Here is a 15,994-nt window from a genome sequence, read left to right on the forward strand (position 1 = left end):
TTGTATTATTATTTTTGTGCTGTTTTTTTCTGCAGGTTGATATGACATTTGTTAACGATTCGGCTAAAAACTGTGAAACCCCAAACCCCAAATCTGTGAAAATAATGTCTAATACAAAGTGGAAGGGAGAGGCACCTCATGGAGGACATCATAGGAGGTCAAAGGAGAGGCAGGCACACAAAATCTCCTCTGGAATATTCTGTTTTTTACTCAACGGAAGTGTGAGGGAATCTCCACTGCATAATAGCTCCATCCGCGCTGGTGCTGACTAATATGCGATTGTTGGAGCAGATCTTGACACTGGTGATACTGCCACCATGAGCGCGGCCAACGTGTGTTACTTGACCCTCTGTGTAGTTCCACACCTTCACCAGCTTGTCATCGCCACCTGGAATGAAAGGGTGGACCATGTGTCAGTACAGAAAATGCCTTGTCCTGTCAGTGATAGAGGTGAAAATGGAGGCTCAAAGCAATGAAAACACAATGACATTCATAAGTCCAAAAATCGTAGAATAATATAACACGATAGCACAATTTGTTTCGTAATGCCGTGTATTTGAAAGCACCATCTGAACCTATATGACTTGATTTGGTCTTAATGTGAGTATGATTAGCAGAGAAACAGGAGCATGTGCAAGAATGATAACTATCTGTTTAATAATAAGTATATGCCAGGTGCCAGAAGTATTTTTTGTTATTATTGAAAAAAAAAAGAAATTCATAAGAACAACACAACAAGCAGCAGCTGTTTAATCAACCATACCTGTCACAAAGTGACTGCCATCCTGTGTGATGTGCAAGCCATTGATGGCTTCAGATTCTGAGGCCCTCAGCTCTCTGATGGCAGAGCCATCAAGCACATCCCAGTAAACAACCTGGACAAAAAAAACAAGCACATTGAGATATTAAAATAAAGTCGTAAGTGTCATACATTGATCATTGGTATTGTATATAGAAGACATAACGGTGGGGGAACAATAATATGGTGAGTATGCTTTACACTGATGTTGTGGAGTCTCTTTTCATTGTGGTTGTTTGAACAGAATTCAATCAAAGTTATCAAACAAGGTGGAAATAACAAATGAAATCAAGTATGCACCATAAATGAGATCTAATCTTCTGATCCTTGTGCTGCAGTCTGAGGTATAGTATTAACGTCTACTGACAATGTTGTTATGCACATTATTCTACAAACGAGGGCTTTGTTATCTCATTGTTGATGTGCCAGTGCTTAGATCATCCTCTCTATATCACACATTGTATAATTTTCTATTTTGGAAATAGCTAGTGCGACCAGAGATCAGCTTTGTTTCCACATAATTTAAATACTGCATGAAAATGAGCTGGTCTCAGGTTAGATTTCTATCAAACTGTCACGCATGCCCATTGAAGCCATGTTTGCTGATATGAATGATATTAGATCCTCCACTAGCCGTTACAACTCTCAAGGTATCCAGTCTCACAAAAGCCAGTTGTTAAGTGAAGTTATTTATAGCTCAGGCAGCAGACACATCACAGAGGCAGAGTCCAAGAGCAGCCCTTTCTTGTTATTTATATGACCAATCTGATTACATCTTAAAAGTGGCTGTAAATAAAGGCAGAAATAGATGTGATTAAAATCAGTCTCATGAGTTACTCTGTATCAATCAGATTTTCATGAAAGATTTCAAAAAGTAATTCACTGAAATGCTGATAACTAAACATTTCTACCAAGAGCCAGCATTTAAAATGCCATAGGACACTTGCGACAGAGATTGCGCCTCAAATTAATTGGGCATTTAAAAAAACTACTCAGAAATGTACAAATTAAGGTGTTTTATGTTTGTTAAATACAAAGTCAATGTTCCATGGAGTTGATCAGTGTCTGCTTCACATTCTTTGGAAAACTTCAGTAGACAAGGTTTAATGTAACTGCACAAACCTATTAAACATTACAGGAAGGGGAAGGTAATCTATCTCTCTCTCTCTCTCTCTCTCTCTCTCTCTCTCTCTCTCTCTCTCTCTCTCTCTCTCTCTCTCTCTCTCTCTCTCTCTCCCTCGCTCTCTCTCTCTCTCTCTCACACACACACACATACACACACACACATATATATAATATTGCTAGGTATCATGAATTGAAACAGGAAAAAATGTGTTTGGTAAGAAAAAGAATCATATTTGTATTTGTGAAACCAGCAGATTCGTATTCAATCTGCTCTCATAAGCAGTTGGAATATTTCTGTGAGGACTATTTGAGTCTATACACAATCCCTCAGGTGTTTTCATTGATGGAATGACGTGTCAGTAGAATAATTGGCAAGAAATAATTTTGCAAAATATCACTTTCGGAACGCAACCAGTCCAAAGTCAGAAAATGGTTAAATTTTGACATCATACATCTGTCTGTTATATGGTTTTGTTCCAACTCATATGGTGCTTAAGCTGATCCTAACTTAGGACCATCACAGTGAAAATACATACAGACGTTTTTTTCTCAAGAGTGCTAACCACCACAACCCTGACTGAAACCAAATGAAGAGAATAAACATAATTTATCTAATGTAACTTGATTTAAGCACGTTGGTTTAAAGCTGGAACCTGCCTTTTTGACAAAGCTTTACCTCAAACAGTTCTTATTACTCAGAGTTGTGAGGGTTGAGGAGTGTAAAATGGCATTTTATGTGACAATTAATACATGCCAAGATAGCAGCAGTAAGTAAAGATTTTCTTTCCTCCTTCCCTCCTCTGTCATGTCCCTTCTCCTCTTCCTCACTGCCGTCACGACCTCACTCCCCCTCCTTGTCTTGTTTCACGCGCTGATTAGAGGCTCCCACCTGCGTGGTGCCTTGACCCATCTGTGTTCGCTCCACCCCAGCCTTCGAACCTGGCCCACAGCCTCGACACGAGCCATTGGAAAATTAATTACATGCAGCAAGCGGTGCGAATGAAACACAAGAGCTATTCTTGGTCCGTATGCCTTCAATAAGATAGACACTCATGCCAATATTTGTATATCCCCAAATTCCAAAACTACAGAGGTGGCAAATAAAGTTTAGTTTCTTTTAATAGAAAATATTTGCTCATAACTTAACTTCCAAAAGTTCATATCTTGTTACATGAGTCCTATTTTATTATGCAAGTCATTAAGACAACATTACAGCAAAACAAAAACGACACCACTAATTGGGTGTCCTGCACCTGTTAAATAACTTGAAAAAATTGTTTAAGTCAGCATATCTTTACTGCGCCGATGAAAATGCATCATCATCATTACTGACACCGTGCTCCTACAGAAAACATCCTATCTCTTTAATACAGTGTTTCCTTGACCTTACACCTCTGGTATATATTGCTCCACCTTTCTCTTCATCAGTTCTCTTGGTTAAGTTTTTGTGAATCTACTCATACGGGCATGCTGGGGGGTAAATAAAGGTTTGGGGTACGAGGAGGAGAGACACAGTGTTGCTATTTGTTGTCTCAGACAGAGCGCCTGTGTCCCGGGATGAGCAGATGGCGTATCTGGCTGGCACTTGGGTGGCATAGGCACATCCGCAGGAAGGCACGAACACCCCAGCACTCCTCTCTATCTCTGCACTCTCCTTTTTTTTTTGTTCCTTCTCTGAATGCCTCCCTCTCACTCTCTCCACACTCACACCGCACATCCACAGCACTGTGTTAATCAGCACAGCTTGTCCTCACCTCTTACCGCGCAAGGACGGCAGCAATATGTGTGGAGTGAACGCGGCCAGGTTCAAGGTGTGTGGATAAAAAGGTCACAGTGAAGCACTCACCTGTTCAATCTGATACAACGGACTTTTGAAATGTAATCATTAGTCTAGCGTTCATCAAAATCCATCACAATATAAAATGAAAGCGTGAATCAAAGCCAACGTGCTTATGTGCCAAATTATCAAGTCAACGCGCAAACATGTGGATGTATTACAAGTTTGGAGCCAGCTGAGTCAAGGGAAAGCATGACCTGATGAAGTCATCTGGATAAGGGACAAAATGTCTTTCAAGACATATGACCAATTCCTGGTGACCTGGTTCAATAGCTTTGTGTTGCCTCCTACATGGACAAAAGAGAATTGTGCGTACACTTGCAAGTCACTGTGTTCCTTTGTGCTCATGCTGCCAAATCAAAAGGCTTTTCTCCTACACTCGCTAAAAGGAGATTACAATAGCAAGAAGATAAGCTAGACTCTGAGATTGTGACTGCGAAGTGCACATATCTTTGAGGGATTTTAATCAATACAGTGATTGTGTCGTTTTGTTTTTTGTTTTTTGTTTGACATAGAAGCTGAATTGTATACGTAAATCAAAAAATATTCTGAGTCATGAAGCAAAGCAATATATCCACCACAACCCACCTTTAAGTCAGTGCCACAGGTAATAAAGTGATATTCTTCTGGATGGTAGCAGACCGCCCTGAACATTGTATTGGCGATCATCCTTTGAAGGCTGACAAATCGCCTACGGTGGGAGGTGCAGGTGAAACAGAAAATTAAAAACATGACGAGCTTCCAGTGTCTAACAATGATCTCATGAACACGCATGTCAAAAATTAATCACATGGGCTCTGATTATGACAGTTTCTGTGATTTATGAGGAAGAAAAAAAAGTGTCAGTCAAGATCAACTCAGATGTGTCTAATGATAGTTTCCCCCCAAATCGGCTTCTTTATAATCGTACTAAAAGACAAATCAATGCTACTCCCAAAGAGTACAGCCTGAAGGCCCTTTTATCCATAGACTTGTTCATTGAAGAGGATTCATTATGAAAAAAATACAACTACCATTACAGCTTTTAAAAGCTTCATTCTCCTCACAGTGGAGACACACAGATTAAAGGATTATATGCTGTCTATATAAAGCTTTTTAGTTCTTCTGGACCAGCCAGGCATCGTTGTACAGTTATAGCATTTTACTTCTATTACCATCCAGACCTGAGGACATATGTCTCTATTTTCCACTGTTACTCTCTCACTGGTGAGGGAATTAGAAAATATGTACAATACTTTAAACTGAATAATGTTATTAACTGATTCAGTGGTATGCCCTGCTACGTCTCTGTAACCTCACTTGCACTCGTCATGGGGCAGAATTCTGAATAATTTATGACAATTTTGACTCGGTGGAGTAGCTCTGCAGTACCATAATTTTTCGACTGAAAAAGACTGAGAGCCAGAAAAAAAACAATCGGCAATATCATGCACGGATTATACAAGTGCAAAATTGTTAAAGGTCCCATATTATGCAAAATTCACTTTAGAATGGATATCTAACAGCAATGTGCTTTCCCATAGCCTGCGTATGAGGCTCCAGGATAGAAGGAAGTCTCTAATTTCCCTCAATTGCTTGTTCCACATTTCAGCAAATGCATTCTCATACAGGCAAATCAGAGATTTTCCCTTCATGACGTCAACTGGGGAAATAACCACTCTCTCTGTAGTGGCTACTCTCTTTGACCTTCCCATAGGTAGATGAGCTCTGCCCTCTCCGGTATTTTTTGTCCTTGCAAACACAATTGGAGAACAGACATGTGGGAGGTATAGACAGATGCCGCTCATTAGCATTTAAAGGTGCAGACACAGAAACAGCCTGTTCTCAGTCGAGCGCAGTAGAGGGACTTTTAGACTGGATGAAGTTCAAGATCGAAGCAGTATTTGGGGCAATTCTTCCCCTGACACCTACGTATGTGAAATTGTTGAAAAACTGTATAATATGAGACCTTTAAAAGTCTGATGTCATTCTGAAGTGTTGTGTCTGCAGCTACTCACACAATATCCCAGACAATGCATGCACCGTCAGCGCTGGCACTGACACACTCGATGTCGTCACTCTTGATTTTGATACACGCAACAGCGGCTTTGTGCTCCTTCACAGTCTCCAGTAACCGATGGCCATGTGAGTGCAACTCCCAAACACGCACCTGCAATTGGTAAAGTCGGCTCATAAATCCTCACAAGAAAAGCTCCGTGCATAAATTATACCACAGGTGCTGCTTGCAAAAAGCCTGGCCTCTGCCCAGGCATTAATGTGAAACTAAACAAATCAGTGTTGTTGCTTTTTTATAAATCAATTTAATTACCATTGTTTGTGTCTTCATTTGACAAGCTACAACAACTTGTGAAATAGTGTGTTTTTTTGTTTTGTTTTTTTTAATCTCTTCTGACCTGTCCCTCTCCTCCTCCACTGACAATCTTCTTGCAGTTCCTGGTACCAGCAATGGCTGTCACTCCCATTCGGTGTGCATCATGGATGATGCAGAAGAGTTTTCCACTTTCTGGTCCAAACACACGAATCTTACCATCATTCCAAGCTAGAAGATAATGAAAAAAAAATTTTTTTGAACTTGAAATAGTCGCATTTGAGTGGAAGTATAGGTAACTTAATAAAGAGTGCTCCAGATTTTTAGACTATAAAAAAATCTTGATTATTTTTAAAAGTAGCCAGACAACAAACTCCAATGTCCCTCATTCCTACCACTAATGATGCTGTGTCCATCAATCATGAAGTCCAGGGCATTGCAGGTCATGTTGGGTACAGTGATGCGCAGCAGCTCTTTGGGTTTGTCTCTGTGCCACAGTCTGATGTCGTTCTGCGAGCAGGTTGCAAATAATTCTGAAGTTCCACTGGTGAATAAAATATAAAAAGAGCATAGATTGTTGGAAATCAATTCAATGAATATGTTGGCTAAGGCATTTTGACCTTTGGTTTGGCAAAGTATAATCATTGACAACAAGACAATTTATCCAATACCTTACTTGTCTGTGGCTCTATGGCTAAACAAACATTTGGATCAAAAAGGCTATTTATTTATTTAATATTGTGTGTGTGTGTGTGTGTGTGTGTGTGTATCTATATATATATATATTTAGAAGTACTTATTTAATTTTTTTCTTATCTTATTTGATATTCATCTGCATTTCTATATATTATGTGTGGAGTAATACTGAAAGGAATTTCCATCTGGGATAAATAAATATCCCTATTCTATTATAAAATAGCAAAATTGTCTGAAAATGGTTAGAAATTGTGCCACCCCCTGTGTGGAAGGCCCTTTCTTCACCTTAGTCCTCGGTGCCGTCCTATGTCTTCATATCACGAGGCATGTCTTCATTTATGTGTGTGTGTCTGCATGTGTGAGTGTGTGTACATTTGCTTTTTAATGATCTATTTTATCTTTGCGCTGTTTTTAAATCTTGTTAAAGCACTTTGTATTACTTCATTGTATAAAAAGTGATATATAAATAAAGTTGATTGATTGATTGAAAAATGCTGGAAAAGAATATTAAACTGCTATAAATCAGGTACAAAAACATTTTAAAAAATGTCATTTGAACATCATACTTCCATCCTATGATGCTGTTTTTGTATGTGTCAGGAACTTGGACTGAGGTCCCCTTTAAGAGTGGGCGGGCCATAGGTCTGGGCGCTCCAGCACCGCACCTGTGGCCACTTTCCAATCATCACCCTGCCCTATATATATGTCCTGTCTGTGTTTAGTCATTGTTGGTTTGTTAGTCTTCCTTGTCTCGTCTGTCCTGTCCAGTGATCAAGTTAAGTACTGTCAAACATGAAATAAAAGACTTGTTTGAATCCAGCCTGCCTCCAGAGTCCTGCACTTGGGTCCTGTCCGTGATCCGTGACAGAACAAACCAACCATCATGGACCCAGCGGACTCTGGTCACCAGCTGCTAGGAGCAGTTGGCCAGCAGGAAGACCGGCTCACTCAACACGACGAGCAGTTGTCTGGTTTAACGGCGGGTCTCCACGACCTGTCACATCGACACACGTCAGTGGAGATTCACCTGAACCAACTCACCGGTCACCTCCAGCAGCTCATCACCCGCCTCTCGGTCCCAGAGGCTCGGGCTGCCGCTGCCGCCGCAGTGACACCAGCTGCCGCTTCCGCCACGGTGCCGCCAGCTACTGCTGCCCCCGCCGTGATGCTGTCGTCACCGCTCTCAAGCCCAGCGCGCTTCTCGGGGACTCCGGGGATTCCCGACCCTTCCTGGTCCAGTGTGGTCTCCACTTCGAGATGCAGCCGGGCGCGTTTCCAACAGAGAGGTCCAGGGTCGCGTACATCATCTCCCACCTGTCCGGCAGAGCGGAGGCTTGGGCCACCGCTGAATGGAACCGCCAATCCCGGCTGTGTGACTCGGTGGACGAGTTCGCAGAGGCGCTGTCGAAGATCTTCGATCGGCGTCCCGGCGGGCGGGAGGCGGCTCGAGCGCTGGTAGCGCTGCGTCAAGGCAGAGGGTCGGTGATCGACTACGCGATTGAGTTCCGCACTCTCTCCGCGGACTGCACCTGGAACGATGCGTCACTGCGGGACACCTTCCTCTACGGGCTGGCCAGCCCGGTTCGCGACCAGCTCTTCCTGAGGGATCTCCCCGACGACTTGGACTCCCTCATTGCCCTGGCGGTCAAGATGGAGAATCGTCTGACGGTCCGTGATCGCCTGAGGCAGACTGACCAGCAGGGAGGAGAACCCAGGAGCGCGCGGGAGGAGCACGCCCCTCTCCGCCCCGCCTCCCAGCAGGAGCAAGTTCCGAGTGCTGCACAACCTCCGGAGGAGCCGATGCAGCTTGGCCGTACCAGCATGTCCAGGCAGGAGCGGCATCGGCGCCTGACCGGCGGCCTGTCTGTACTGTGGTCAGCACGGGCACAGAGCTGCAGCGTGTCCTCTTAAAGGGACAGGCGCACCTGGGTTAAGGAGGGCCCCGGTGAGTCTTAAGAACTCCTCCACTGCGCCTTTAAGAAGACTCACGCCGGCTCAACTGAGGTATGCCGACACCACCTTGGACGTTGAGGTTTTCATTGACTCTGGTACAGATGAGAACTTTATGGACCTTAAGTGGGCTGAGAGACACAATATCCCCACTGAACTGTTATCAGTGCCTTTAAAGGCTTTTGCTTTAGATGGACGCAAAATATTTTCCATTGATAAAAAGACTCTTTCTGTTCAGTTATTGTTTGGTCCCTCCCATTTTGAGATTTCATTTCATTTAGGTTTAAGTCCGTCCTACCCAGTTATCCTGGGCCTCCCTTGGTTATGTTTACACAAGCCCCAGATTGACTGGGAGTCGGGGGTTATTTTGAGTTGGGGAGGGGATTGTTCCGAGCATTGTCGGTCAGTGTCGGGAGTTAAGGTAGCAGCTGTGGAGGTTCCTGTGTATCCGGATCTCGAGCGAGTTCCCAGCTGCTACCATGATCTAAAGGAGGTGTTCAATAAGGGGAAAGCAACATCTCTGCCACCGCATCGTCCGTATGACTGTGCCATTGACTTATTGCCAGGTACCACTCCCCCCAAGGGTCGCATTTACTCGCTGTCACAACCCGAGAATCAGGCCATGAGGGATTATATTGAGTCTGCCTTAGAGGCTGGGTTAATCAGACCCTCGTCCTCCCCTGCAGGGGCGGGATTTTTCTTTGTAGCCAAGAAGGACAAGACCCTTCGACCGTGCATTGATTATAGGGGTCTCAATGCGATAACCGTTAAAAACCGCTACCCACTACCTCTCATGACTTCGGCCTTTGAACGCCTGCAGGGAGCCAAGCTTTTTACTAAGCTGGACTTGCGCAATGCTTACCACCTGGTCCGGATTAGGCAAGGGGACGAGTGGAAGACAGCGTTTAACACACCTTCTGGCCACTACGAGTATCTGGTGATGCCTTTTGGGTTATGTAATGCCCCTGCAGTTTTCCAAGGTCTAGTCAATGACGTGCTGAGAGACGCATTGAATAAGTTTCTGTTTGTGTACCTCGATGACATTTTGATTTTTTCGTCAGATCTAGCCAGTCATGTTCGTTATGTTTTGGATCGTCTTCTGAGTAACAACTTGTTTGTCAAAGCCGAGAAATGTGTTTTTCATGCTCCCACAGTTTCTTTTCTCGGACACGTCATCTCAGAGGGGAGGGTGGAGATGGACAGAGAGAAGGTCAGGGCTGTAGCTGATTGGCCAACCCCGGGTAACCGCAAACAACTGCTCCGTTTTTTGGGGTTTGCTAACTTCTACCGGCGGTTTATCAGGGGATTCAGTTCCATCGCGGCGCCACTACATACCTTGACTTCCCCCAAGGTCCCGTTTGCTTGGGGTCCCTCAGCTGAGCAGGCGTTTTCCGAGCTCAGGGCCAGGTTCACCTCGTCTCCCGTGCTTGGTGTCGCGGACCCTGGACGGCAGTTTGTGGTGGAGGTGGACGCGTCAGATGTCGGGGTCGGGGCAGTGCTCTCTCAACGCAGCAGTAAGGATGGGAAGCTGCACCCTTGTGCCTTTTTTTCCAGGCGGCTGACCCCGGCTGAGGAGAACTATGACATTGGCAATCGCGAGCTTCTGGCCATCAAGGCTGCGCTGGAGGAGTGGAGGCATTATCTGGAGGGCGCTGAGCACCCGTTTGTGGTATGGACTGACCATAGGAACCTCGAGTACATCAAGGCAGCTAAACGATTAAATTCTCGGCAGGCTCGGTGGGCTCTGTTCTTCACGCGGTTCGACTTTGTGGTTTCATATCGGCCGGGGTCTAAGAATGTGAAGCCTGATGCCCTTTCCCGGGTCTTTGAGCCGGATCCTGCTCCTCGTTCCCCCACGCCAATTTTACCTCCGACCTGTGTGGTGGGGGCGGTGACGTGGGAGATTGAGGAGCAGGTTCGGCGGGCTCTGGAGGGGGTGACGGTGCCGCCAGGTTGTCCTCCCAATCGCCTGTTTGTGTGTCCCCCGGTACGATCTAGTGTCATTCAATGGGCTCACACTAACCTTCTGTCTTGCCACCCAGGAACTCAGCGCACCATGTTTGTGGTGAAACAGCGCTTCTGGTGGCCAGCAATGAACAGGGAGGTCCGGGAGTATGTCCAGGCTTGCCCTGTCTGTGCGCGTAACAAGACCTCTCGGTCTCGCCCCTCTGGTCTGCTGCAGCCGCTCCCGGTACCCACTCGACCATGGGCAGACCTGTCAATTGACTTTGTGACTGGCCTCCCGGACGCGGAAGGGTTTACCACCATCCTCACCGTAGTGGACCGGTTCTCCAAAATGGCCCACTTCGTGCCCCTAGCGAAACTCCCATCGGCCAAGGAGCTGGCAGAGGTCATGCTCACACAGGTGTTCCGTCTTCACGGGTTCCCGCGGGACATTGTCTCTGACAGGGGGCCTCAGTTCGTGTCCCGGTTTTGGAGGGAGTTTTGCAGGCTGTTGGGAACTACGGTGAGCCTTTCGTCCGGGTACCACCCAGAGTCTAACGGCCAGACAGAGAGGGTGAACCAGGAGCTGGAGTCCATCCTTCGGTGTCTGGTCTCTGACAGCCCAGCTGCTTGGTACAGGCAGTTAGTCTGGGTGGAATACGCCCACAATTCCCTTCCCTGTTCGTCCACTGGGCTGTCTCCCTTTGAGTGTGTGTATGGTTACCAACCTCCTCTGTTCCCTGCCCTGGAGTCGGAGGTGAGTGTCCCGTCAGCTCTGGCGATGGTGCGGCGATGCAAGCGCGCTTGGCTCAAGGCCAGAGAGAAGCTCTTGCAGTGTTCTGCTGAGCGCAAGAGGCTTGCAGACCGGCGCCGGGTTCCCGCACCAACGTACGATGTTGGTCAGCGGGTGTGGCTCTCCACCCGGGACCTGCCTATCCGTTCAGACGCGAAGAAGCTGGCGTCAAGGTTTATTGGACCTTATCCTATAGTGAAGCTGGTTGGTCCCTCGGCAGTCCGCCTTCGTTTGCCCCGCTCGCTTCGCGTCCACCCCACCTTTCATGTGTCGAAGGTTAAGCCTGCCCGGGAAAGCCCCCTGGTGCCCTCCTCAAGAGCCCCTCCTCCCCCCCGTATTGTAGAGGGTGAGGAGGTCTTTTCAGTCAGGCGGCTCTTGGCAGCTCGCCGGCGTGGACGGGGTTTTCAATACCTGGTGGATTGGGAGGGTTATGGCCCTGAGGAACGTGCCTGGGTACCTGCTAGGGACATCTTGGACCCAGACATGATCCGGGACTTCCACAGGCAGCATCCTGAGATGCCTGGGCCGTCTGGAGCCGGTCGTGGAGGGGGGGGTACTGTCAGGAACTTGGACTGAGGTCCCCTTTAAGAGTGGGCGGGCCATAGGTCTGGGCGCTCCAGCACCGCACCTGTGACCACTTTCCAATCATCACCCTGCCCTATATATATGTCCTGTCTGTGTTTAGTCATTGTTGGTTTGTTAGTCTTCCTTGTCTCGTCTGTCCTGTCCAGTGATCAAGTTAAGTACTGTCAAACATGAAATAAAAGACTTGTTTGAATCCAGCCTGCCTCCAGAGTCCTGCACTTGGGTCCTGTCCGTGATCCGTGACAGTATGCATTTCAATACTACTGTATATAGGGAACTTTAGGAGGTTAAACTTGTGCAGCCCCTGGTAAATTTGATTTGATGGAAAAATGGCTCTTTCAGTCAAAAAAGTTACAGAAGCCTGAATTAGGTTATAGCTATATAATACATATACTACACTGTTTTCTCAACCTGTAAAGGACATTGATTATGTGTAATGGATATGTCACCCTCTAGTGACAAAAATCATGAACTAAAGTATTTTAATCCACGTAAATGTGGCTTAAAAAGACATGCAGCTAATTAAATTGAAGATTTACACAGGAGTCATTGTGTTTCATGTTTATGCCAACACTATATTATTCGATTAGAGTATATTTGTGTTTGTGAAACGCTGTTGTAGAAATAAATATAGCCAATTTGAACTTCAGTTTGGGATGCCTTGAAAAAACAAAAAACTGAATTTGTCAAGGCTATTGTAAACACTATTGTGGATTCTTCCCACAGAATTATACCAGGTGTTTAATCTTTCTGACTAATGCTCAACTTTTTTTCCTCCACGAGTGTCTGAAACTTACAATGGGATGGCCACATCGTTGACAGCATGGTTGTGGCTACTGAAGATGAGTTCTGGTTCAAAGTCCTTAAAAGTGAAGCAGTACAACTCAGCAGACTCTGTTCCAACAAAGAACTTTTGTCCCTTCTCAGTTATAGCAATGGAGGTCACCCCCTGTCCAAGCTCAACCTTCCTAATGTGAAAGACAAAGTGGAAAGAGATTGCTAATAAACATATCATAAATACAATATCAATAAATGGCACTTAATTCAAGTATTTTTGGTGGTTATAAAAAAGATGACATTTCCAAACTTACCTAATCATTTTGAAATTTGTCCCAGAACTTAAAGCAACAGTCCCAGAACCAGAACCGACAAGCAGTTCCCCAGAAGGCAATGTTCTTATGACGTTGATACCCTAGATAGAGAGGAACAGTCACTTCTAACATTTGTTGTTAAAAAAAAAGTTTTTACTCATCCATATCGGTCTGTAGAAGGAAGTATTTTCATAAAAATATGTATATAAAGAAAAAGGAGTACATAGAGAATTACAGTGAAAATGTTTCATGCAAGTAAAGGACAAAATTTGAGCTGAACGCATTTTTGTGGTTACAAAAAAAACTGGCGCAGAACAGTTTGAAATCGTGTAAACTGAAGCAGCACCAGCCGATCAACACCCCGAGAGGGACTGTAAACCCAAAGAGTTTATATTCAGTAAAAATAGAACTCAATTCTTTCATTCACCAACTAAAACTCCTTCAGGGTTTTCTTTTTTTTCTTTTTTTTTGGGGGGGGGGATTTTACAGGGTGTGGTGGGGGTTGGCTTGCCGAGGATAACATTAGAGTCCCATCAAGAAAAAGGCTGGGAACTACTCTGGTAGAAGACATGAGAGTCAGGTGGAAAGCAATAAGTCTTGAAGAGAGGACTTACCACACTGTAGCTGTTTTTTGGGGGGCCACAGTCACTCAGGTGTCTTGTGCTCAGGTTGATTTTCATTATGTCGCCATTTGTGGTACCACAGAAAATGAACTGATCATTTTCCGGAATCTGTGCATGACATTGAAAATTCAACTATTAATACATTTTGGACCATGCAAAACGAATGAAAACATCCAGAGAGTGTAATTTGAACATAAAGTGACTTAAAGATTGTTGGCAGAAGATATATTTCAGAGTTTATTAAGACCTCAATACCACTGAGCAAACAAATAATGTGGACGAAAGCTTCAAATCCTCATACCTCAATGCAGTTCACAGTCCTCCTGAGTTTCCCTGTATGACACTCTGTAGGCCTGATCTTCCTGTTGCAGAGGTCCAGTTCCCAGACTCGCAATGTGCCACTGCCGAAAAAAAAGTATAACATAAAACTTTTATATAACAAGAATTTAACATAGAACATATGCTGAAATGAGCCCTCCTTATTATTTTCATTCACAAGCGATACAATATTTACTTCACAGACCAAATTTCAGATGAGGTGAAATCTAGGGACATGTTTGGTTTTCAGAAAGTCACCAAACACCAACCCACTCACCATCCAGCAGAAATGAAGATGTTGTCATTCATGTTTGAGAATTTCACAGTGAGGCAGTGACCGGCACTCTGAGCAGAAGCAGTGCTCCCACAAATTGCTTCCTTTTTCTCAATATTCCACACAATTACACTGAAAACACACAAAAACACAAATTCAGCTTACTAGGCGTATATGTGTAATTGAATGCATTTACTGTAGTTTCACTTGCTGTGGAGATTGGTGGTCATAATATGACCACCTATCTTTATAACTGTCCATACTAGGAATATTGTATTATATGACTGTCATGTAGTACAATATTCCTAGTTTGGACAGTTATAAGGATATTATTTTCACAAGTAGCTCACGCTGTCACTGAAATCTTTCCCATATGATCAGGAACGCAACATTTAAAGCAAAGTCTCAAGTCAATCGTGGGTTTTCAAACAACTATAGTTTCAGCTGCACTGTCCAACTTTCATGTTTACCTGCCATCGTCTTGACCACCAAGGGACACCAGGTACTTGTCACCAGGAGAAAAAGCTAATGATTCCACCTTCGTCTTGTGGAGCAGGAACTCGGCGTACACTGTTCTCTTTCCATAGTCCCAAATGATTACATTAGCCTGGTGGAATATGTTACCAAATATTAAAACAATTTCACATTCCTCCACGAAAAAATAAATCTAAATGACTTTGTCCATCCTCAAATTACATTAAAAAAAAGCATTAAAACTACAATAGCTACCTTGAAGCCCATATAGTTGACCTGTCCAGATGCGATGTACTGTCCACTTTTGGAAACTGAAATACAGGATACATTGTTTGTGTGTCCATGCAGGAAGTCCTGCTTGCCACTGCTGATATTCTTCAGAATGACTGTACATCCCAGAGGATAGATCAGGTACTTTTCGTCTGGATGGACCATCATGCCAGAAAACACACGTCCTGTGGAGGTCAGGCAAGACAAATGCAGAAAGTAACACATTATTGATTTTAATAGTAATTTTACAGCAATGACTGTTTAATTTAATCAGTATTGTAATTTAACTCAAACCACTCCATGATTGATTGAAGTTCAATATTTTAACATTAAATGTGTGCTGTCTATACATTTGTTTGAAAATATAAACAAATCTTTGTACATACTTTCTTTGTATGAGAATTGTGCTAGGAAAGTAGACATTTCCTACAAATGAATTCAAGTACTGCACTTGACTTAATTTAATCAAATGCAGTAAAAAGTAAAAGAAATACCTCGGGTAGTTTTGTACGTTTACATAACGTTTCTACCTTTAACCGAGTATAACACAACGTTAGTTGACCGTGAGAAAAAGTCAGCAATATTTATACATAAACCGAGCTTAATGTTCTATTAATTATCGAGTAATTTCAACAAAGAAAAATGCCCATTGGAATTATTATGTCACTAATATAAAATTAGAAAAAGCAAAAAAACATTTTTAAAAATCGTTGTGTACCGTACACTAAGCTAATTGACGTTCCAGCAGAGGTTTACAGAAGTTAAAGAAAACTGACCGTTGAAGCCAATAACAGCCTCCAGCTCCAGTTTCGGGAGGTCTTCTGCGATACCAGCCATAGCCTAAAGTCAAATCAGTGTTAATTTCACGTGTAAGATCTTCAAAATGACTGTTTACTCGAGCAAATTG

General features: G+C 44.0%; 1 protein-coding gene across 1 annotated transcript; it reads right to left on the reverse strand.

The window, feature by feature from the left end:
- Nucleotides 1-206: 206 nt before the first annotated feature.
- Nucleotides 207-15,924, reverse strand: cfap52 (cilia and flagella associated protein 52; the record flags this gene model as incomplete). The annotated part of the gene is made up of 14 exons (XM_080515503.1): nt 207-388; nt 764-875; nt 4,350-4,452; nt 5,759-5,910; nt 6,155-6,300; nt 6,465-6,613; nt 12,835-13,005; nt 13,129-13,229; nt 13,743-13,859; nt 14,053-14,152; nt 14,347-14,475; nt 14,814-14,950; nt 15,073-15,272; nt 15,864-15,924. The coding sequence occupies 14 exons, from the start codon at nt 15,922-15,924 to the stop codon at nt 207-209; spliced, it is 1,860 nt and encodes a 619-aa protein (XP_080371629.1).
- Between the last annotated feature and the right edge of the window lie 70 nt (nt 15,925-15,994).

This window comes from Blennius ocellaris (genome assembly GCF_963422515.1).
Source record: "Blennius ocellaris genome assembly, chromosome: 3".
NCBI classification, from domain to species: domain Eukaryota; kingdom Metazoa; phylum Chordata; class Actinopteri; order Blenniiformes; family Blenniidae; genus Blennius; species Blennius ocellaris.